Genomic DNA, 23,352 nt, shown 5'->3' with positions numbered 1-23,352 from the left:
GAAATAAATGAAATAGAAACAAAGAAAAAATAGCAAAAATCAATGAAACTAAAAGCTGGTTCTTTGAGAAGATAAACAAAATTGATAAACCTTTAGCCAGACGCATGAAGAAAAAGAGGTAGAGGACTCAAATCAATAAAATTAGAAATGAAAGAGGAGAAGTTACAATGGACACTGCAGAAATACAAAGCATCATAAGAGACTACTACAAGCAACTCTATGCCAATAAAATGGACAACCTGGAAGAAATGGACAAATTCTTAGAAAGGTATAACCTCCCAAGACTGAACCAGGAAGAAACAAAATATGAACAGACTAATCACAAGTAATAAAATTGAAACTGTGATTAAAAATCTTCCAACAAACAAAAGTCCAGGACCAGATGGCTTCACAGGTGAATTCTATCAAATGTTTAGAGAAGAGCTAACACTCATCCTTCTCAAACTCTTCCAAAAACTTGCAGAGAAAGGAACACTCTCAACTCATTCTAAGAGGCCACCATCACCCTGATACCAAAACCAGACAGAGATACTACAAAAAGAGAAAATTACAGACCAATATCACCAATGAATATAGATGCAAAAATCCTCAATAAAATACTAGGAAACAGAATCCAACAACACATTAAAAGGATCATACACCAAGATCAAGTGGGATTTATCCCAGGGATGCAAGGATTCTTCAGTATAATGCAAATCAATTAATATGTGTGATATACCATATTAACAAATTGAAGAATAAAAACCATATGATCATCTCAATAGATGCAGAAAAAGCTTTTGACAAAATTCAACACCCATTTATGATAAAAACTCTCCAGAAAGTGGGCATAGAGGGAACCTACCTCAACATAATAAAGGCCATATACAACAAACCCAGCGCAAACATCATTCTCAATGGTGAAAAACTGAAAGCATTTCCTCTAAGGTCAGGAAGAAGACAACAATGTCCACTCTCGCCACTATTATTCAACATAAATTTGGAATTCCTAGCCACGGCAATCAGAGAAGAAAAAGAAATAAAAGGAATATAAATTGGAAAAGAAGAAGTAAAACTGTCACTGTTTGCAGATGACATGATACTATACATAGAGAATCCTAAAGATGCCACCAGAAAACTCCTAGAGCTAATGAATGAATCAGGTAAAGTAGCAAGATACAAAATTAATGCACAGAAATCTCTTGCATTCCTATACACTAATGACGAAAAATCTGAAAGAGAAATTAAGGAAACACTCCCATTTACCATTGCAACAAACAGAATAAAATATCTAGGAATAAACCTACCTAGGGAGACAAAAGACCTGTATGCAGAAAATTATAAGACACTGATGAAAGAAATTAAAGATGATAGCAACAGATGGAGAGATATACCATGTTCTTGGATTGGAAGAATCAACATTGTGAAAATGACTATACTACCCAAAGCAATCTACAGATTCAGTGCAATCCCTATCAAATTACCAGTGGCATTTTTTTTTTTTACAGAATTAGAACAAAAAATCTTAATATTTCTGTGCAGACAGAAAAGACCCCGAATAGCCAAAGCAGACTTGAGGGAAAAAAACAGAGCTGGAGGAATCAGACTCCCTGACTTCAGACTATACCACAAAGCTACAGTAATGAAGACAATATGGTACTGGCACAAAAACAGAAATATACATCAACGGAACAGGATAGAAAGCTCAGAGATAAACCCATGCACCTATGATCAACTAATCTACAACAAAGGAGGTAAGGATATACAATAGAGAAAAGACAGTCTCTTCAACAAGTGGTGCTGGGAAAACTGGACAGCTACATGTAAAAGAATGAAATTAGAACACTCCCTAACACCATACACCAAAATAAACTCAAAATGGATTCAAGACCTAAATGTAAGACCGGACACTATAAAACTCTTAGAGGAAAACATAGGAAGAATGCTCTTTGACATAAATGACAGCAAGATCTTTCATGACCCACCTCCTAGAGTAATGGAAATAAAAACAAAAATAAACAAATGGGACCTAATGAAACTTAAAAGCTTTTGCACAGCAAAGGAAACTATAAACGAAACAAAAAGACAATCCTCAGAATGGGAAAAATATTTGCAAATGAATCAATGGATAAAGGATTAATCTCCAAAATATATAAACAGCTCATGCAGCTCAATATTAAAAAAACAAACAGCCCAATCAAAAAATGGGCAGAAGACCTAAACAGACATCTCTCCAAAGAAGTCATACAGATAGCCAAGAGGCACATGAAAAGCTGCTCAACATTACTAATTATTAGAGAAATGCAAATCAAAACTACAATGAGGTATCACTTACACCAGTTAGAATAGGCATCATCAGGAAATCTACAAACAACAAATGCTGGAGAGGGTGTGGAGAAAAGGAACCCTCTTGCACTGCTGGTGGGAATGTAAATTGATATAGCCACTATGGAGAACAGTATGGAGATTCCTTAAAAAACTCAAAATAGAATTAGCATATGACCCAGCAATCCCACTATTGGGCATATAACCAGAGAAAACTGCAATTCAGAAAGACACATGCGGGCTTCCCTGGTGGCGCAGTGGTTGAGAGTTCACCTGCCGATGCAGGGGACATGGGTTCGTGCCCTGGTCTGGGAGGATTCCACATGTCGCGGAGCGGCTGGGCCCGTGAGCCATGGCCACTGGGCCTGTGTGTCCGGAACCTGTACTCCGCAATGGGAGAGGCCACAGCAGTGAGAGGCCCGCGTTCCGCCAAAAAAAAAAAAAAAAAAGACACATGCACCCCAATGTTCACTGCAGCACTATTTACAACAGCCAGGTCATGGAAGCAACCTAAATGCCCATCGACAGACGAATGGATAAAGAAGTTGTGGTACATATATACAATGGAGTATTACTTAGCCATAAAAATTAACAAAATTGGGTCATTTGTAGAGATGTGGACAGACCTAGAGACTGTCATACAGAGTGAAGTAAATCAGAAAGAGAAAAACAAATATCGTATATTAATGCATATTATATGTGGAATCCAGAAAAAATGGTACAGATGAACCGGTTTGCAAGGCAAAATAGAGACACAGATGTAGAGAACAAATGTATGGACACCAAGGGGGGAAAGTGGGGGTGGGGATGGGATGAATTGGGAGACTGGGATTGACATGTATACACTAATATGTATAAAACAGATAACTAATAAGAACCTGCTGTATAAAAAAATAAATTTTAAAAAGAATCCTCTAACGTAAAAAAAAAAAAAGAAAAGAAAAACATGTCAAACAACATCACCAAGCTGGAATTAGCCAAATTCTACAGGACAAAAGACCTGGTTTCTTCAAGAAATAAATGTCATGGGGAACTAAAGAAAAGAGGAGGTAGAGGGGAACTGTTTTAGATTAAAAGAGGTCTAATAAACATACTAAACAAAATGCAATATGGGGACTTTCTTGGATCCAGATTTGAACCAAACAACTACAAAAAGACATTTTTGAGTCAAGATTTTTTCCTACTTTTTGATATAGACTTAAAGTTTCGAATTATTCCTTCCGTTAACTTGTAGGTTTTTGTTTTTGCTTTCTTCATAGAAATTACATATATGAACTATATTTGACAACTAAAAATACTGTAACATTGTTTCTTTTTCAACACTAGTGTGTTAACCTTTCGGAAATAAGTTTCTCTTCAGGAACAGAGATGACAATCACTATTATGGCCAAATTTGGGAAATGCTAGAATACAGTTTTTTAGGGGCAGGACTTTTCAGACTTTATATGTTCAAGAGAAATGACCAGAAGAGCACCTAGAATACAGCATTTTTGCCACATCCATTTTCTATTTGAACCTTTTTCACTAGAACAATACTAGAACATCTCATGGGACTAGTATTATTTGGAACTCATTTTAGGAGAAATCAAAACCCTAAAATATGTTTATGCTTGTCATAGTTAAGTGTATTTTGATGCTCTATTTGATAACTTTAAAATACTATAGAAGTAGTAGCTAAACTACATACTAGATAAGTATTTTCTTATTTATGAAAAACACTTGAAATATTTATTTAGAAATAACCTATGAGAATTTTTATAATCTAAAATATGAAAAAAGCACAAAATACCAAATATTGCATACACACCTGGCAGAATTCACATGTAACTTGAATTTCATAAGTTGTACAACTTATCACGTCCTCTTTTTCATGGCAAGGATACTGAAAAATGAAGTGGTTTCACACTGTTAAATATAGTTTTGAAACATTTCTTGAAACATAGTAAAACAATAAAAACACTCAAATAATTACACTCTTTGTAACACTACTGTCATCCAAAAACCCACTCACTATTAAGAATCTTTATAATAGAGCACTGCTCCTAAAATATGAACACCCATATAAATGTCTTAAACATAGGTATTAATATATCCAACTCCACGATAAAGAGGGTAAAAGAGAAACATTTAACTTAGCCTTTAGGACTGTGGTTGAAGAGCAGTAATTAAAAAAGTGAAAATCCTGACTTTTGACGTCTGATGAAAAGATGAGATCTAGTATTTCAAAATATCTATTCAGAAAGCTTTAAATTTTAAAAAATGTAGTCAGTGATGGTCTGGTTCTCAGCCTAATTCATCACTATTTGTCCCATAATGTAATGATAGTTGATCTTTATAAGAGGTTCCCTCTTCCCTAACTTTATAGTTTACTTATTTGACATTAGCTTAAGGACAAGTACAACATACTTAAACTATGTTTAAACTATGAGGGTCAGTGCCTCATCTTTAAACTCTGCTAATCCTCCATTACATTCACTGAAACCCCATGTAGTGGCAAACAGAGTTAACTATATGCTTATGCAAATAAACCAATGGTACACAGAGAAAATTTTTATTTTACATAATTTTGCTTATAAATGTGGTGTCAAGAATGTCCTGCTCAGGAAAATTGGGTAATTCCTGTGGGGAAATGTGTAAATAGCTACACTTCTGAGTCCTAGAGTCAGAGATGGTCTGATATAGGAGAAAGGAAGAAGAAAGTTCTTTTCCTGGTCCCAGGCAAAACTTCTATCTATCTGGTAAGGTTACATTTCATCATTCACATTCAACTTTATCATGTTGCCTGTGAGAAGAGGGGGAAAAAGCACTGGAATAATCCAAAGGAAACCTATAAAAGTTATGCTTCAGTCATTACCAGTAGAATGTGAACTCAATGAAGACAAGGAACTTATCTTTGGGTTAACTACCTGAAACAGTGCCTAGCTTATAGTAGCATTTACTCATTAAATATTAAGGAATGAATAAACAGCCATATGATATGAAAAAGTCAGATAAATTTAGTTTAAGTTATCTAACTCAAAAAATTTCTAAAACTAGTAAATGCAGTTCATATTGCTTTGAAAAATCAAAGCAATATTTAAACTCAGTTAAGTTCAAGAAACATTTAAACACCAAACTCATGCCAAGACACAAAGGTGAAAAAACAAACAGTCCAAAAAAAACCAAAACAAAACAAACAGTCCCTCCACTTTGAGAAACTTTCAGTCAAGCAGAAGAAAGAATACAGAAATATAATTTCAATTCAATTTGGTAAGAATAACAGTTAAAATATTAAAAATATACAGGTAGGGGCTTCCCTGGTGGCGCAGTGGTTGAGAGTCCACCTGCCAATGCAGGGGACACGGGTTCGTGCCCCGGTCCGGGAGGATCCCACATGTCGTGCAGCGGCTGGGCCCGTGAGCCATAGCCACTGAGCCTGCGCGTCCGGAGCCTGTGCTCCACAACGGGAGAGGCCACAACAGTGAGAGGCCCGTGTACCGCAAAAAAATAAAAAATAAATAAATAAAAATATACAGGTAGTGCAGGGACCAATCCGATAGTTCTAGAAAAGCTTTGAGGGAATTAACTCTTCGTATCCTCCTCTCTGATCTTTTCCACACCCCCTTGACTACTATTGTCCCATTCTTCTACAAAAGGTGTTCCTTACCTGCAGGAGGCAACTTCTATAGTTCCTTTCCTACAGTCTAGGAACTAGACTATTTCCTAGCCAACCAATAAAAATTCCCATTCCTTATACTATTTCCTAATACCTAGCTGAGGTCTGTAAATATAAGTCAAAGCACCTTGGCACATAAATGATGAGAGTTCTTCTGGGAGGATTAACAAAGAGATAGCATTTTTAAGCTAACTAACTGAATCTCAAGCCTCTAAATCGAGGTTTATCTCCCTTTTACATCAAGGGTGGAAATATGCTCCTAGCAAAGCATGGGAAGGAGGCTTTGTTCAACTATAAACTCAGAGAAGACAATGACTGCAGATAGTGAACTCTTACTATACCACACCACTCTCTGGCAAGCATCCACAACCTATACTGGTAGGAAAATCACTGTCATGAAGAATACACAGGAGGGTTCTAGGCAAGATTTAAAAGAAGCCAGTTTCTTTGGTTTCTCTAATCTCTCTTAACTCTTCTTCTAACACTCCTTCATCTTCCCTACCCTAATGAATTAGTGCCAAAGTTCCCCCTTTTGTCTTTCAACCAACAAATATTTGAGAATCTACTTTGTGCTTTGCACTATGCTACATGCTAGGGATGCAGTGGTGAATTAAATAGATTCTGCCCTCAAGAAGCTTCCAGGATTGTGAAGGAGCTTATGCTAGCTAATCAAGCATCCAGCTCAGACTCCTCTTTCCAGTTTTTAAGACAATTCCACATATAAACACGTGTATGTTCCTCATATTTTCTCTATTTCATTGCTATAGGCATTTTATTTTAGAACTCCAAACTTGGTTAAAGGTATATTTTAAATTTTGTTTGTTATAACATAGCCATAGAACTATTCACCACTAGGTATCCCACATAAATGATCAATCTTACATAATTCTAAAAAACCTTTAACGCTCAAGTTTAATTGGGGTTCAGAAAGAGGTCATTGTTATTTCTGGATAATATGAACTAGATTATGCTTACTGAATTAAGATGTTGTAAGGAACTTTCAATTTGCTCCCAGAAAAAATACAGAAGAAAAAAAAAAGCCACCCAAAATACTATCATTCAGAGATAACTACTGTCTAATATTCCAGAGTACATATTCAGTCTTATTAATGTATAAAGATAAATAAAAAATTTTTAATTGTAAAAAGAGCATTATAACTTCCTTTAAAACACAATTATCTAAATTCTGCCACATCATCAAATATTAGATGTCATTTTTATGGCTATATAGTATTCCACAATACAGATATGACATATTTATAACTAATTCTTTACCACTGGATTTTTATCATCAGTGAATACCTCTGAGGACAAATCTTTGCATAACACCCACATGAGGTAAAGAATAGGGATGGCACCAGCCCAGGACAGGATATCAGGGCCCAAGCAGGAAGATGTCTACTTGAGGAGGAGGAGGGGGTCTGGTGGCAACAGGCAATTCATTACATATACATGCAGGTATTAATTGAATAAGTGAATTTATCAAGGATATAGTAGATGAAGGTAAATTCACACTACAGGTGAAGGTAATTACACAGAATGAACTCTGGTACTGGATGAGATCTGGAGATATTCATGTGCACTCACGACTTTCAATGTAAATATACAGATATAGAAATACAGATGATAATATGTGTATATACATGCATATATATTCAAATACTTCCTTAGCTGTGTCACTGAGAAGGCCTGGGAGCACTGATACCCCAATAGCAATAAGCCCTCTAGACCTTGATGTCAAAATACTATTCTCCACCAAAAGGAACCTGGGATCCTTGAAGAATTGGCTGATTCCGAGGCTAAAGCAGGAATAATACAGGATGGGCCTTGAATACCTTCTGCAAGAAAGTAAAGAAGGACTTATGGATTTAGCCAGAAAGTGGCCAAATCTCAGACAACTTGAGATTCAAAATAAATGATAGTAATAGATCATACTGTGAATAAAATAGGATTCCATTAATCTGATATAAAGCATACCAATGTAGAAATGAAAATTTGATAAGACAAGATGTTTACATCCTCTCAAAGTATCTCCCTATAAAATACATTTTAATTACTAAAGGCAAAACAGTAATATACAGTACAAAAGCCTGGCAAATATCACTTTACTCAAGTGATCCAAGTTAACAACACTAAACATCAGGAAAATCAACATCAATATCATTGCAACCCTTCGGTTGCAATGAGGATGACACAGCATCACTTTCATAATAGTCATGCCAAAGATACATAACCTGAGTCTAATCATGAAGAAACATTACAGAACACCAAATTGAGGTAAACTCCTCAAATAACTGGGCCATAATCTTCAAAAGTGTCCAAGTCATCAAAGTCAAGGAAAGATCGAGGAACTGCTTCAGATTGAAAAAGACCAATGAGACATGATAACTGCAACATGAGATTCTAGACTGAATCCTTTTGCTATAAAGGACAGACATTATTGGAATAACTGGCAAAACTTAAATGTAATCTGCAGATTAGATGGTAGCAATATTTCAAAGTTAATTTCTTGATTTTCATGGTTGTATTATGGTTTTGGAGGAGAGTGTCTTATTGTAGAAAGTAAAGTATTTGGGCGAATGGGACATCATGCTAGCAACTTACTCTTAAAAGGGTCTGGACTAAACAACTTAAAAATAAAAAAGGAAAAACTTACAGAGGGAAGGACTTCCCTGGTGGCGCAGTGGTTAAGAATCCGCCTGCCAATGCAGGGAACACGGGTTCGAGCCCTGGTCTGGGAAGATCCCACATGCCACGGAGCAACTAAGCCCGTGCGCCACAACTACTGAGCCTGCACTCTAGAGCCCGCGAGCCACAACTACTGAGCCCGTGTGCCACAACTACTGAGCCTGTGTGCCACAACTACTGAAGCCTGCGTGCATAGAGCCCATGCTCCGCAACAAGAGAAGCCACCGTACTGAGAAGCCCGTGCACTGCAACGAAGAGTAGCCCCCGCTCGCCACAACTAGAGAAAGCCTGCACGCAGCAACGAAGACCCAATGCAGCCAAAAAATAAATTAAAAAAAAAACTTACAGAATGAATTTAAATTATATATAAATAACATGCACTGTAATAATTCAATATATAACCACTATATAATTAGTATCATGTAGTTTTTAGCAGTAGTTTTGAGAAAAATACTAAAACACACAGATTATCTAACAATTCTCTGCTTGCTTCCAGTTTATAACCTTCATGTTATGAGATGTCAAAGAACATGGACTTCCCTGGTGGTCCAGTGGTTAAGACTCTGTGCTCCCAATGCAGGGGGCACGGGTTCAATCCCTGGTCGGGGAACTAGGATCCCATATACCTCACCACGTGGCCAAAAAAAAAAAAAGAGAGAGAGAGAGATGTCAAAGAACAGAAAAACTGTTCTGTACTGAAAAGTTAAGAGCAAACTTAGTAGAACAATTTCTGTACCTGAATAAAGACTCAAAGGGTAGTGTTAGACAATTATTTGTCCTATAGGTAACTCCTTTGTTTAAAATCTGAAATGTGAGTTAAACCTATTAAACAAAATAAACAATCCTTTAGGCTGTAGTATCACTATTCCCATGCCATTTTGAATTATATCATTCAAATGATGCAGCTGATAAAAATGTGTGCTTTTCTTACATCTCACCAAAAACAAGTAGGCAGGAAACCAATTCACTTCACAGAAAACAGTGCGAGTCAAGTGGGAGCAGGACATTCCTAAGATACTGCTGGTCTCCCCCGAAGTGGACAGCCAAGCCCTGTCTGTCTTGGGTGTTGACAATGTGGACAAAAATGTCCAAAGGTATGATAGGATCTATCCTCTGCCTCTCTCCATGTTTCTGACCAAGAAACAAAGGACTTGTGACTCTCAAAAATATTTGGAAGAAAATTTCTACCCACCTCCACTATCCACTCATTCAGTCTCCCAAATAGGAGGAGAAATAACTTGGTGAACTTGAGAAAAGGGTTATTATGGATATGTAACTTAGGGCCCTCTTGGCTCCTGAGTTCATTTCTCACAGAAATATATGGGAAAGACTACAGTCCTTCACTACATGGCTGGGTAAACATCTAATCTGTAGACCTCCCTAACCCTCTGGGGTGGGGCATCCACTGTCTTTACACTTGGGGTAAAAGTTCATTTCAGGCTTAGGTCCAAAACATGTTCTCCAGTCCAGACCTATCAGCAATAAAGCTGGTATCTATTTTTATTCTTTTAAAATTTTTAACATATAAATCATTTTTGGACAAAAACACATGCCCCTGGTAAAAATCAAACAGTACAAAAGGATATACAGTATAAAGTAAGTCTCCTTCCTTTTCTCCCATCCCTGACCTCAGTCCCAATTTCCAAAGATAACCACTCTTACCAGTTACTATGTATTTTTCCAGAGATAATCCATGTATTTACAAGTATATTATATATGTGTATATCACATTTTTATACAAATTGTGGCATACTATACATGCTGTTATGAATTTTGCTTTTTCATTTAACAATATATTACAGCTGGTATTTTAATCCCCCCATCCACCAAAAAAAAGAAAATAGTGTGAGTAAATGAATCTTTGGAAATAGGGGTGGGGGAAATGAAACAATTTCTGGTGACTAATTTCAGAAATCACTAGAGTCTAAAATGTAAATTTGACTGATCTTCTAGTTAATTATAGAACTACAAATGCTGTAACCTCTTACATTTAAAGCATGTACTCAAGTTTCAAAGCAGATTTTTAAAATATGGATATTACTAAATGTTACACACAATGTACAGAATTCCCAAACATTTCTAATACAAATAATTTATTTTATGAAATTTATTTGGAAGACATTTGACTATTTTGTACCCGATACTACATTAAGAATAAGAAAGGTGGTCCCTGACCTCAAAATCAGATTAGTAAGGAAAACAAATAAGTGAAAATAGTAATACTAATTCAGTGATATACATATAATAATAGATATACACAAGTGCTATGGGAACATAGGGCAATAAAGGGTATACTGGAGCTGGTCATCTCTCCTCCGCAGCCATAATCCCCTCTTAGAGCCAGACTGTCAGTAAAGGGCAATCCTGTATCTCCATGGCCTGACATACCTGTTTCAGGTGAACCAAAGGAGACACCTGAACAGTCAAGCCAATCAGATTACCTCTTCAGGAAACGTGTAAAAAGAAAAAATAAATAAATAAATCAGCCAAACAGAGGTATACACTAGACATTCAAAATCATACTCAGGACTGGAAGACATTTTCTGCCACGTTCATACTGATAAGAAATTAATGAGGGACTGCGCTGGTGGCACAGTGGTTAAAAATCTGCCTGCCAATGCAGGGGACGCGGGTTCAATCCCTGGTCCAGGAAGATCCCACTGCCGCGGAGCAACTAAGCCCGTGAACCGCATCTACTGAGCCTGCACTCTAGAGCCCGTGAGCCACAACTACTGAAGCCTGCAAACCTAGAGCCCGTGCTCCGCAACAAGAGAAGCCACCGCAATGAGAAGCCTGCGCACCGCAACGATGAGTAGCCCCCGCTCAACACAACTAGAGAAAGCCCACGCCCAGCAACGAAGACCCAATGCAGCCAAAAGTAAATACATTAATTAATTTTAAAAAATTAATGAAAGCCAGAATGGAGTAGGCACAGAAAAACAGGGACGAGAAACCATGTAGCCAAGATGAAGGAAAGAAGTTTCTGCAATGCCTGACTATGCTTTCTGTGATTGGGTCATGTGAGAATCTTCTGTATCCTGATTATGAGCTTTTTATTTAGGTTGAATTTATCTGATTTTCTACCCCCTAACTAAGACTAGTACCTAGCCAACCCTGAAGAGAGGGTCTGTGAAGGGTACTGAAGGAAGTAATGCCTCAGCTTAGTCTTCTCAAAGAAATAAGAGATGATGTTTTGGGCAGAGGAGACAGCATGTAGAAGCACAGTAAAGCAGAGTACACTGAAGGATCTCTAAGAACTTCTGATGGCTAAAGCATGGGATATATGATTGAAGGGAAGAGAGGTGAGGCCAGAGAAGGAAACATATCTCTAAGGGCCTTTAATACCCCAGTAAGGAGTCTGAAGTCCAACCTCACTCCCCCATCCCACCCGCACCCTGAGGTTATAAACTATGGTCCTGCACCAAAATGTTAGCTAAGAAAGTTTTTCCATTTTTTAAATGGTCAGTGGGTAGGGAAGAAGAAGCAACAGAGACTATATGTGACCCCCATAAAGCCTAAAAATCTTACTACATGCCTCTTTAAAGAAAAAGTTTGCTTAATCCTGCTGTAAAAAATGGAAAGATTTTAAATAGGTGAATTAGATAATCAAAGGGGCATTTTTGCAACATCTCTAATGGAAGTGTGGAGGATGGATTGGTGAGAGTAACACTATGCATAAGAAAACCAGTACACGTTACTACTAGATTCAGGAAAGAGAATGATGGTTTATACTCAAGCAGTGCCAGTCAAAATCAGAGGAAAGGACAAGTTACGGAAAAACATGTTCTTATGATAAGGCTTCTAATCCTTAACACTGTCTGCAGACCCTTGCGTGGACTGACCTCTGACACCCACCCCAGTCTTAATGATACCTTGATCTCTTGGCTGTAGTTAGGCAGCTCCCTCTCTCAGTCTAGAGTGCTCTTACTTCCCACTCATCTGTTCCTTTCTTAGTTAATACCACTCACCTCTGATCTTCCTCCATCCACTATCCCCCTACCCTGAAATTCGGATGTCTCATTTACTTATTCAGTCAATAAATATTTATCGAGCACATGCAAGAGGGTAGGAGTTAATCCTTACAAAATCCTAGGAGAGTTGGGACTTTCATATTGGAACTCTTTGCTACAGAGGGCTCCCTAGTCAGACAAGTTTAGGACCCTCTGAGTTAAACAAAATTACATACTTTTATGTAGTCTTCAGTGTGCTTTTACATGCTGATATGCACTGTAGCTCCAAAAGGATATTTCCAAATTTGCTGAACCTTAGGAATTTCTTTTACTAAACATTATTAATATGGTAGGACAACTAGCATTCTGAGGATTACCGTATGGAAACACCTCTTGAACTTAATAATATTTGAGAGACAATCACAAAATAAAAGACCACTTTTGCAGCAAAAGCTTAAAATTTCTTACCTTTCTAGCTGGTGGGCCATGAGCTTTATTTACTCTTCTGCCAGGAATCCCTCAACTCCAATCAAGTAAGCAGTGCTTCTCAAGTTTCCATCTAAGTATCCCTAGGGCAAAGGAGAAGCAGAAAAGAGCAAATTCATTACTCTGCAAAATCTAAATAACTCCAGGAACTTCCCTGGTGGCGCAGTGGTTAAGAATCCGCCAGCCAATGCAGGGGACATGGGTTCGAGCCCTGGTCTGGGAAGATCCCACATGCGGTGGAGCAACTAAGCCCGGGTGCCACAACTACTAAGCCCGCCTGCTGCAACTACTGAAACCCACGCGCCTAGAGCCCGTGCTCTGCAATGAGAGAAGCCATGGCAATGAGAAGCCCACGCAGTGCAATGAACACAACCAGAGAAAGCCCACACGCAGCAACGAAGACCCAACACAGCCAAAAATAAATAAATAAATTTAAATAAATAACTCCACTACAAAAATTTGTAAATGTTTATTTTATATTTTAAAATGCATGTGTATTTTGCCTTCTATTCCATTATTTTTTAGTATAAAAATTAAGGTTCCCTGCAAAATCTTTAATGCTCCAGGAAGATGTTTACCTTGTGGCCTCCCAAAACTCCTGGCACACTGCCACCTATCAGATGTGTAACAGTTTCAAAGATGGAAGCACGGCAATGGAATCTTGGTGAAAAGGGAAAAATAAAACTTTTTAATATAACAGAAGGAAGAGGTAGTCACAGCTGATCCGCGAAACGGCAGCGCTGAATCTTGAGCGTCAAAATTCTTAAGAGTGAAGGTTAATGGCTCTTCTTGTGCCAGTGTGCTTCACACAACTGTTTATGTGCTTATTTGGAAATGACTTTTTTATGCCTGTATCAGTTAGGATTAGGTTCAGCTGTGAGAAAACTCAAAATAACAATGGCTTAAATGAGTCAGAAGTTTATTTCTCTCACAAGAACACAGGCAGTCCAGAACCATGATCATTGGGAACCCAGGCTCCTTCTGTCTTGTTGTTCTTCCATCCTCAACATGTGGCGTCCCCTTCACAGTCTAAAATAACTGCTCAAGGTCTAGCCATCACATCAATGGCAGGAAGGAAAATGGTGAGATGAGAGATAGCCTCCCTTTAAGGATACTTTTCAGAAATCTTACAGGAAACTTCTATTCTGGCCAGAACTTAAATCACATGGCCATAGCTAGCAAGGAAGCTGAGAAATACATTCTTTATTTCACCACATGCTTGGGAAAAAAAACTGGAGCATCTACAATAAGGAAAAAGAAGAGAATGAATATTGGTGGACAATTAGTTGTTTCTGTCATCATATGCAGCTCATTCTAAAATGTAAGATGGTTGGATATCTTGTAGAGATGTCTTATCAGTCCACTGAAGGGAGCTTTCAAAGGCAGAAACTCCTGCCAGTGGCCAAGGAGCAAGACCAATGTTAATAAGGACTTCTCTAAATATGCAAGACCAATCTGTAGGTGACAGAGGAAGAAGAAAAACTATCTGAAGACCAGAGTAACAATATAAGAGTAAAGCAACAACCTAAATAGTTGTAGTTTAGGAGGATAAACTCACTAGGCAGTCCACAAAACTTAGGAATGATTACATGGGACCGTTAGGTAAGTAATGGAGTGCCTAAGGTGAGATTGGGTAAGAACTTGGCAGAAAGTTCAGTTACCAATTGCATTAGGAAAAGGCAGCTATCCCAGGAGCAAGATGTTAAAGGGAAAGTTGACCTTCCCTTACCTGAGGGCTGAGCTCCCATGCATGAGGGCCAAGTAGGAACTTGGAGATTTCCTTATTGCACAGACTGTTGAAAAGAAGAGTTGCACTTTACCTTGAATAAGGTTGGCCAAAACAGCCTTAATATGTTTAAAACTTTTGATGCAAATACCAAAAGCTATAAGGACTCTCATTTCAAAATTGGCAACGAAATTGTTTTATATACAGACTGTTCCTTAAAGGAAAAGGGACCAGAACAGGGCATTTAGCTAGACAAACGTAAATTTGGGACTATGAATGGAGCAGCAATCCAAAGGACAAATGGCTCTGTGGGATAACTGTACTTCCTACTGAAAATAATCCACATATAAGTGGATCCATGCAGTTCAAACCCATGTTGTTTAAGGATCAACTGTACTTATAAAAGAATGGTGTATCTTGAAAAGCCAGAAATTACATTTTTTTCAACTATCTAAACTTATGAAGAAATATTTTAGGAATCAACTTAGAAATGTGCAAGAGTACATAGTTTATCAAATTTCTTTTCAGGAGTATATATATGAGTGTACTAGGCAGAATGGCCCCCCAAAAATGTCCACACCCCAATCCCTGGAACTTATGAATAGGTTATGTTACATAGCAAAATGGACTTTGCAGATGTAAAAATCATCACAGATTCTAAAATAGGAAGATTATCCTGGGTTATCCAGATGGCCAATCTAATCACATGAGCCAGTAAGAGTGAAGAACTTTCTCTGTCAGAGAGCTTTTGGCAGTAGCAGAAGTCAGAGGTAAGCATGAGAGAGACTTTACCTGACATTACTGGAGGGGGCAGCACTGAAAGCATTTCAACTTCTATGAGTGAAGACTAGCCCTGGCTGACAGCAAGGAAAGAAGGACCTCAGTCTTAAAACTGTATGCAGTCAACAATCCAAATGAACTGGGAAATGGATTCTTCCTCAGAGACTCCAAAAAGAAAGAAAGAATGCAGCTCTGCTAACATACTGATTTTGGCTTAGTAAGACCTTATGTAGTGGGCCCAGCTGAGCCCACCTGGACTTCTGACAAACAAAAACTATGAGATAAATTTGGGTTGTTTTATGATGCAAAGTATGTAGTGATTTGTGAAACAGGAATAGAAAATAAAGTAAGCAAAAATGCTAATGTACTCAGGAGGACAGGCTTGTAGCCCAAGGAACCGCACAGATTCAGAGTTTTCTCTGTGCTCTAATTTCCTTCTCATATCTTGGTAAGTGCCACAAAATGCCAAGAAATGATCCTAGAGCTCACACTAGGAAGAGCAATATGGTCATAATGACGAACTTAAACCTAAGAAGTTGAAAACCTGTAGCTATAAGCCAGTAGGAATTCATTCCCCTTTGAGTTTCTAAATTAGGAAAAATTTAAATGGTATGATTTCACCTCCTATCCTCTCCAGGAAGAAAAAATATACTAGTTTCAGGATTGTCAAAAATAATAATTGAGGGCTTCCCTGGTGGTGCAGTGGTTGAGAGTCCGCCTGCTGATGCAGGGGGCGCGGGTTCGTGCCCCGGTCGGGGAGGATCCCACATGCTGCGGAGCGGCTGGGCCCGTGAGCCATGGCCGCTGAGCCTGCGTGTCCGGAGCCTGTGATCCGCAACGGGAGAGGCCACAACAGTGAAAGGCCCACGTACCACACACACACACAAAAATAATAATAATAGAAAACAATACGGTATATGTAAAATATATCAAGTACAGTGCATGGCACTCATATAGTATCTATTCAGTTTATTAGAAGTTTTACTGTATTTTGACTTTAAATGTACATTTTCCTAATATTTAATTAATCTAAATCTTACTACCTTCTTTATTTTTAAAGCCAGAAGCTGAGCACTACATAGTTTAACTTTTAGACAGAAGATTTTTACATTAATCTTTAACCCATGAATTTGATGTTATCCCATAAGGTTATTTGGTATATAATGTTTTACTTCATCAATGTAAGAAAGTGAGAAAAATATAAGTTCCGCTTTAATGAGGAAAGCAGCAGTTTTTAATTGTTCGCTACTCACAGGAGACACGACAGATGTTCTTCATACATATCACAACTCCCAAGAATATACCAAAGTTTTGATGATATTCCTCAAAGTTGATGGGATACATGAAGAGCATCACAGACTTTTCTCAATACTGTATTCATGAAAGTACACTATGAGTGCAGTTGGCCCTCCGGATTCAACAAACCTCAGATCAAAAATATTTGGGGGGGCGGGGGGCTTCCCTGGTGGCACAGTGGTTGAGACTCCTGCGCTCCGCAACGGGAGAGGCCGCAGCGGTGAGAGGCCCGCGTACTGCAAAAAAAAAAAAAAAATATATATATATATATATATATATATTTATTTGGGGGGAAGAAATTCCAGAAAGTTCCAAAAAGCAAATCTTGTATTTGCCTCCTGCCTGGCAACTATTTACAAAGCATTTACATTGTATTAGGTATCATAAGTAATGTAGAGACGATTTAAAGAATATGGGAGGGCTTCCCTGGTGGCGCAGTGGTTGAGAGTCCACCTGCCAATGCAGGGGACACGGGTTCGTGCCCCGGTCCAGGAAGATCCCACATGCCGCGGAGCAGCTGGGCCCGTGAGCCATGGCCGCTGAGCCTGCGCGTCCGGAGCCTGTCCTCCGAAACGGGAGAGGCCACAATAGTGAGAGGCCGTGTACAGCAAAAAAAAAAAGAATATGGGAGGATGTACTTAGGTTATATGCAAATACAGTGCCATTTTATATAAGGGACTTGAGCATCAACAGATTTTGGTATCTGCAGTGGATCCTGGAACCGAACCCCACAGATACCAAGGGATGACTGTATGTGAATAGTGAAATCAGCCCAATATATCAAAATATTATTTAATAATATCAGTAGTCCAATTTTTAAGTCAAACTTCATTTTTTCACGTGAGTCTTGATTATTCCCAGACCTTTAATTCCTAGGTGAATTAAGGTAAGCAAGTTCTTGTTTTATAGTTTAAAATTACAACAGAACATTAGAAATATATAAATACACAGAATTTACAGATTAATGGTTATGAATATGAACAGCGCTAATGAAAGTTTTTACTAATAACATCATTTTAGATTTGGTAATCATATCAGCTATACAAAACAGTGTCCATAGCATTAATTTTGCTCAAGGTAGATGTATAAAATGTACCTATTGATCATTGCTTTTCCTCACTAAAAACTTATCTTTGTAAAAGTAATATAGAAACTCACAGCTCACCAAGAATTACAATAATTCATAATCACCGCTTAGGAGTACATCAATAATTTCTCATCATGAAGAAGGCAATAAGATACAGATTATGTACAATTCCCATTACAACACTAGTAAGCTTACCTCCCCCCACACCATGCAAAGTCCATCAAAATTCAGGTAAATGAAAGAGATATTACCACAGAAGTAACCCTCAATCCAACATCCACACTTCAACAATCATTAAAACCTATCTTACAATGATAAAAGATACTAGCGACTCTCAACACCATGACTGAGAAATGATGCTATACTTATATTAAATAATTAGTAAAGAAATCAAAAGAACAAACATTAGAAGTATGATGTTTTAATTTAATCATCTCTTCCACTACAGAGAGGAAGAAATGAAAGGTCTCACAGAAATGTTTATAGTGGGATTGGTGGAGCAGAAGAAAATGACAACTGGAATGCATGCAAATCACAGTATCATGACTTTACCATCTCAAAATGTGGATATGCTATACTGCACGAGTTTTATATAGAAAAAGTCTCACTTGGGAAGAAGGGATGTATATGGAACAAAAACTACAAGCTATTCTCTCACATGGATTTATGAAAATTCTGAGGTAGTATTATAAGTTCCACCACAAATTGTAAGTTCCTAGGGAAAACTCAACATTATTGCCAAAGCTACCAAATAGATGACTGCTGTACTGTCTTCAAGCCACACCACATGCATGCCTGTTGGGGTTGTGATGGATTATTATTATTTTTGAATGAACTTTAACAATTATAATTACCATACCATATACTGAGTACTCATTAAGTTCCTGACACTGTTTCAAGCATTGTATATACGTTAAATATTTGAATGTTCACAACAAGACTATGAGTTAAGTATTATCTTTAAAGATAAGGAAACTGAAGCACAGAGAAGTTATATGATTTGCCCAAGGTGACCCAGATAATAAGTGGTAGACTCATGACAACCTGATTAGTAACTACCCTATGACATTGATTATATACTTACAATGAGCCAGAAGATAATACTGAGGAAACAAAAACACAGTCAATTTGGCTGTAACATACACATTCCTTATTTGAAGGGTTACCTATATGGAATGTCATTATGAAGTTTAATAATTCACAAATGTATAGTTCAGAAAGAAGCTCTTATATTAAAACAAACTAGCATAAGACATCCAATGTGTAAACTATGTAAAACTGCAGAAAATTTAAGGATTATTGCTACTTGGATGTCAAAAGTTTCAGTAATCTTTAAGAGAAATAAAATCAGTGAAATGACAGAAAATATGAAATATACATATCTGTCCCAGCACACAGATCACTGGCAGACAAATAACTACAGACTGATATAGTCAACTAAATAAAACTTCTAAATAATGTCACTTACATTAATAATTCCTGGGCTTCCCTGGTGGCGCAGTGGTTGAGAGTCCGCCTGCTGATGCAGGGGGTGCGGGTTCGTGCCTGGGTCCAGGAGGATCCCACATGCTGCGGAGCGGCTGGGCCCGTGAGCCATGGCCGCTGAGCCTGCGCGTCCGGAGCCTGTGCTCCGCAACGGGAGAGGCCACAACGGTGAGAGGCCCGCATAGCGCGCAAAAAAAAAAAATAATAATTCCTAGCTAAGTAATCCTACTTTTTTTAATAAGCACAACTCCAAAGTTGGTAAAATTATGACAAAGTTGATGCAGTAACATTCTGATGACAGTGTAAACTTGCTCAACTCTTTGGGGAGGCAAAAATTTGGCAACTGTAGAAACATTTATATCCTTTGACCTAGAATCTCAATAGAGATTGGTATCTACAGAAATAATTCAAAATAAAAGATCTATGCACAGAGATGCTTAATTCAATGTTAAAACAGGCAGAAACTGAAAGTTATTTTCCTGTTGGACCTTTAAAATCGAGGCAATTTTAGGAACTTCACTGGTGGCACAGTGGTTAAGAATCTGCCTGCCAATGCACGGGACACGGGTTCAAGCCCTGGTCTGAGAAGATCTCACATGCCGGGGAGCAACTAATTCCATGTGTCACAACTACTGAGCCCACGTGCCACAACTACTGAAGCCCGCGCACCTAGAGCCCGTGCTCCGCAACAAGTGAAGCCACCTCAATGAGAAGCCCGCACACCGCAAAGAAGAGTAGCGCCCGCTCTCTCCAGCAACTAGAGAAAGCCCGCGTGCAGCAAGGAAGACCCAACGCAGCCAAAAATAAATAAATAAACAAACAAATCAATAAAAAACAAACACCTATGTTCTAAATTACCACAATATTATAGTTTAAATAATTAAAAACTTAATGGCAGTAGCATCCTCTCAGAACAAGATTAAACATGTCTTAGGAAAGCAGCATACACAGCACTGTAAATTTGGAATATTCTTACAAACTATTTTACAAAGATTAGGATTCAATTATCAATGACCTTAAAGACCCATGAACTTTTTTGTTTCTTGATCTGAAGAAGGGCATCTCTATTTTTGAACACACTTTACGACGATGTTCCTGCAGTTTTGAAAAGTGTTTACAGTGGATTTTTCAAGTCACTGTAACAAATTTAAATTTAATTACAAAATATCATTGCTATTGCATTTGTCTTTCAGGGCACTTAACCGTACTGGGATGACTTTTTAACAAGCTTCTCACCTTCACAGTTTTGGTACAACAGATCAAGCATATAGGCTTTCCGATTATGCCTAGAAAAACTATTACTGGCAGTGGTTATAAATTTCTTCAGATAGGACAAAAAACGTGCTCAGAGGAACAGTTTTTGATCTGATTTCAAATATAGACATTAAATTTATTTACTGTTACTATCTCCAAAATTTTAAATTCCTAAGAAATTGTAACTTTCACATAATAATTTACAGATTAGTCAACAGGCCTAAGGTCCATCAGGAGTAACCCCTTTTACTCCATCATATTCACAATAGTTTTGCTCTTGGCCTGACCAGTTTTAAAACTCTTCATTAAACAAAGACAATTTTATACCACTTAAAGGCACAAAAATAGTCCCCATCTCTTCCGTCCTCTGCCTCCTTCTAGCGTCAGTTCAACCAGCGAACACAGAAAACACACTCTCGGCTCTGGTCCCCAAGATATCAATTAAAAAAAAACACACAGGTGATCTCCCTACAGAACGTTTGCAGTCCACCCAGGAAGGTTAAAAAAAAAAAAAAAGGGGGGTTAAAATACCAGAATCAATCTGCACCCGCACCTCAGCCCCGCCCCATCTGAAAAAGTGGGGGGTGGCGGGAGTGTGAAGGGGCAGAAAGGACAGAAAAGGCCGAGACTTCCAGCTCCCAGGTTCTGCATACCATTTGTTCCATCAGCTCCCACCGCAGCCAGAGACCCTGACCCTGTTTTCTGCCGCGCCTCCTGATCCTCCCCCTCGCCACCATCACATACAGTTCCCAACCACTGAGTGGGGAGACCAGAGCCGGCCCTCTTCCTGTTCAACCCAAGGACTGAAGGGGGCTCTCCTTGCACCCTCGGCAAATCCGACGTGTGCCCCAGGGATCTCCAAACTGACCAGACAAGGGGACGATATAGCAGGGGGAGGGGTCTAAGAGGAGCCGTTATTCCTTTTTCCTCCTCGTCAGGAAAGCGCGCGAGCGGGGAGGGGCCGGAACAACAAATGCCAGTTACCTAACGGTCCGGCCTGTTCGGCCGGGCTTCCGAAGCCGACGCCGCGCGGGCCGCTAAAGCTGCAGCACAGCCACAGCCGCCCCGAGGGCCAGGCACGGGCAGGAGCGCCCGAGGTGATGGGAAGCGGGGGGTGGGGACTATGGTGAGCGACGTCGCCATGTTAGTGCCTTCTTTCTCTGTATCCCTACAGTCTCCAGTCCTGCGGCCCTCTCCTCATCACTACTCACCTTTCCAGGTCACTAGTTCATGCTTCTTTCGGTCGCTGGGGAGACCCGAGCTCAGCGGTGTTTACAAACCACCCCTGGAGGAAAGGACTGAACCGCACTTTAAAGGCCACGGGCTCCCACAGGCTTCCGTCCTCTCTCGCGAGATCGGACTGACAACCCTTCTCTCCGCCCCCCTCCCGACATCCCTCCTTTCTTCTCGCGCCCCTCCTCTCCACGCACACGCCCCTTCTTGCCTTCCTTCTGACAGAGCGCCTCCGGATCAGGTGGTTCAGTCAGGCTTAAGGAAGGGGGCGGGAACCAAAGAATACTCGGGCGCTGGTTATTGGATACAGAACCCGAAGGGCGGGAAGCAGTTCTGGAGGGGGCGGGACCAGGGAGTTAGTAGAGTGGCGTCTCTGTACCCGGGAGCTGCGGAAGGCTGTCATTGGCAGCCGGCTGGAGGTGGGCGCGAGTGTAGGGCGCTGGAGCAGGTGGATGTTGAGGTCGCGTGAGGAGGTTGATGGTGTGCAGGGAGGAAAGGTGAACTCTGGGAAGGCTGCCGGTGGCGGGAGAGAAAGCAGGAGGAATCCTCTGAGCCCAGCTCCGGAAACCTGGTATTTCCGTTGCTGTCATTTCCCGGCCCTTGGTAGGGAGGAGGGTAAAGCGTAGGGAGGCGCGCACCGAAACCCACCTTCCGGCTGCACTGAAGCCTGAGAAGGAGAGCTTCGGATTAGAAGCCGCGGAGTTTGCTGGAAATTACCCCCTAAGCCCCCTACGCGCCTGAAACGGGGAAGCAAGATGTCAGTTCCGAAATAAATGAAATAAGCCTTTACCATGAATGGCGTTTGTTCGAATTTTACTAAGCTGTAGCTGGAACTGATTCCTCCGGCTCTCAGCGCCCAGTACAGTGTATGATGTTAGCATACAATTATGTTCTAAGTAACTTACTAAAAGGAAATACAGTGCCTTCCACTATATCTCCCTAACTTAAAATAGTGCAAGAGGAAAATCCTCCATATTATGGTGTATCCTATTTTATCAATTTTCCTTTACTTAGCAGTTATAGATAAAAAATATCAATTTTAGTAGAGAGAATTCCAAACCTTTAAAACATCAGCAACTCCGTATTAACACTTGAGAGGACCAAAGGACACCAAATTAATACGGCGTAGAAATAGCACTCTTTCCGTAATACTGTCCTACTGCTTAATAGGCCGATGCAATGCCTAGGAAATAACTGTCAAGCTTTGAAAGTAGCTGTTTAAAAAGAATGCGGGGCGGGGGAGCTAATCATTTGATTAACATAAAGGACAAAAAAGACCGTATTTATTGCTCTTCAGTTGACACAGATACATTCCTACAAACAAAGAGAAGTGCTGAAAATATTTCTTAATGTTGTTCTATGATTCTCTTTACAACTTAAATGTTTCGAATGTTAAAGGTAGGGATAT

The 23,352-nt window shown here is 39.3% G+C and overlaps 1 protein-coding gene across 4 annotated transcripts in view; it reads right to left on the bottom strand.

The window, feature by feature from the left end:
• The window catches only part of ATF2 (activating transcription factor 2), a gene marked incomplete at its 3' end in the record, with an annotated part of 87,642 nt that extends 65,583 nt beyond the window's left edge, over window positions 1-22,059 (bottom strand). For 3 of the 4 annotated variants that reach the window (XM_082657747.1, XM_082657749.1, XM_082657750.1), the window contains exons 1-3: window positions 21,923-22,059; window positions 13,066-13,166; window positions 4,112-4,186 (exon numbers count right to left, since the gene is read on the bottom strand). In XM_082657747.1, the coding sequence (XP_082513873.1) occupies window positions 4,112-4,143 (32 nt within the window). In that variant the 5' untranslated portion in view covers window positions 4,144-4,186; window positions 13,066-13,166; window positions 21,923-22,059. Of the gene's footprint in view, window positions 1-4,111; window positions 4,187-13,065; window positions 13,167-13,661; window positions 13,744-21,922 lie in introns of all 4 variants that reach the window. The other variant, XM_082657748.1, reaches the window with a different exon arrangement.
• Between the last annotated feature and the right edge of the window lie 1,293 nt (window positions 22,060-23,352).

This window comes from Grampus griseus (genome assembly GCF_964374135.1).
Source record: "Grampus griseus genome assembly, chromosome: 7".
NCBI lineage: Eukaryota > Metazoa > Chordata > Mammalia > Artiodactyla > Delphinidae > Grampus > Grampus griseus.
Note: the sequence above shows the minus strand (reverse complement) of the source record. Positions and strands in the feature narration are given on the sequence as shown.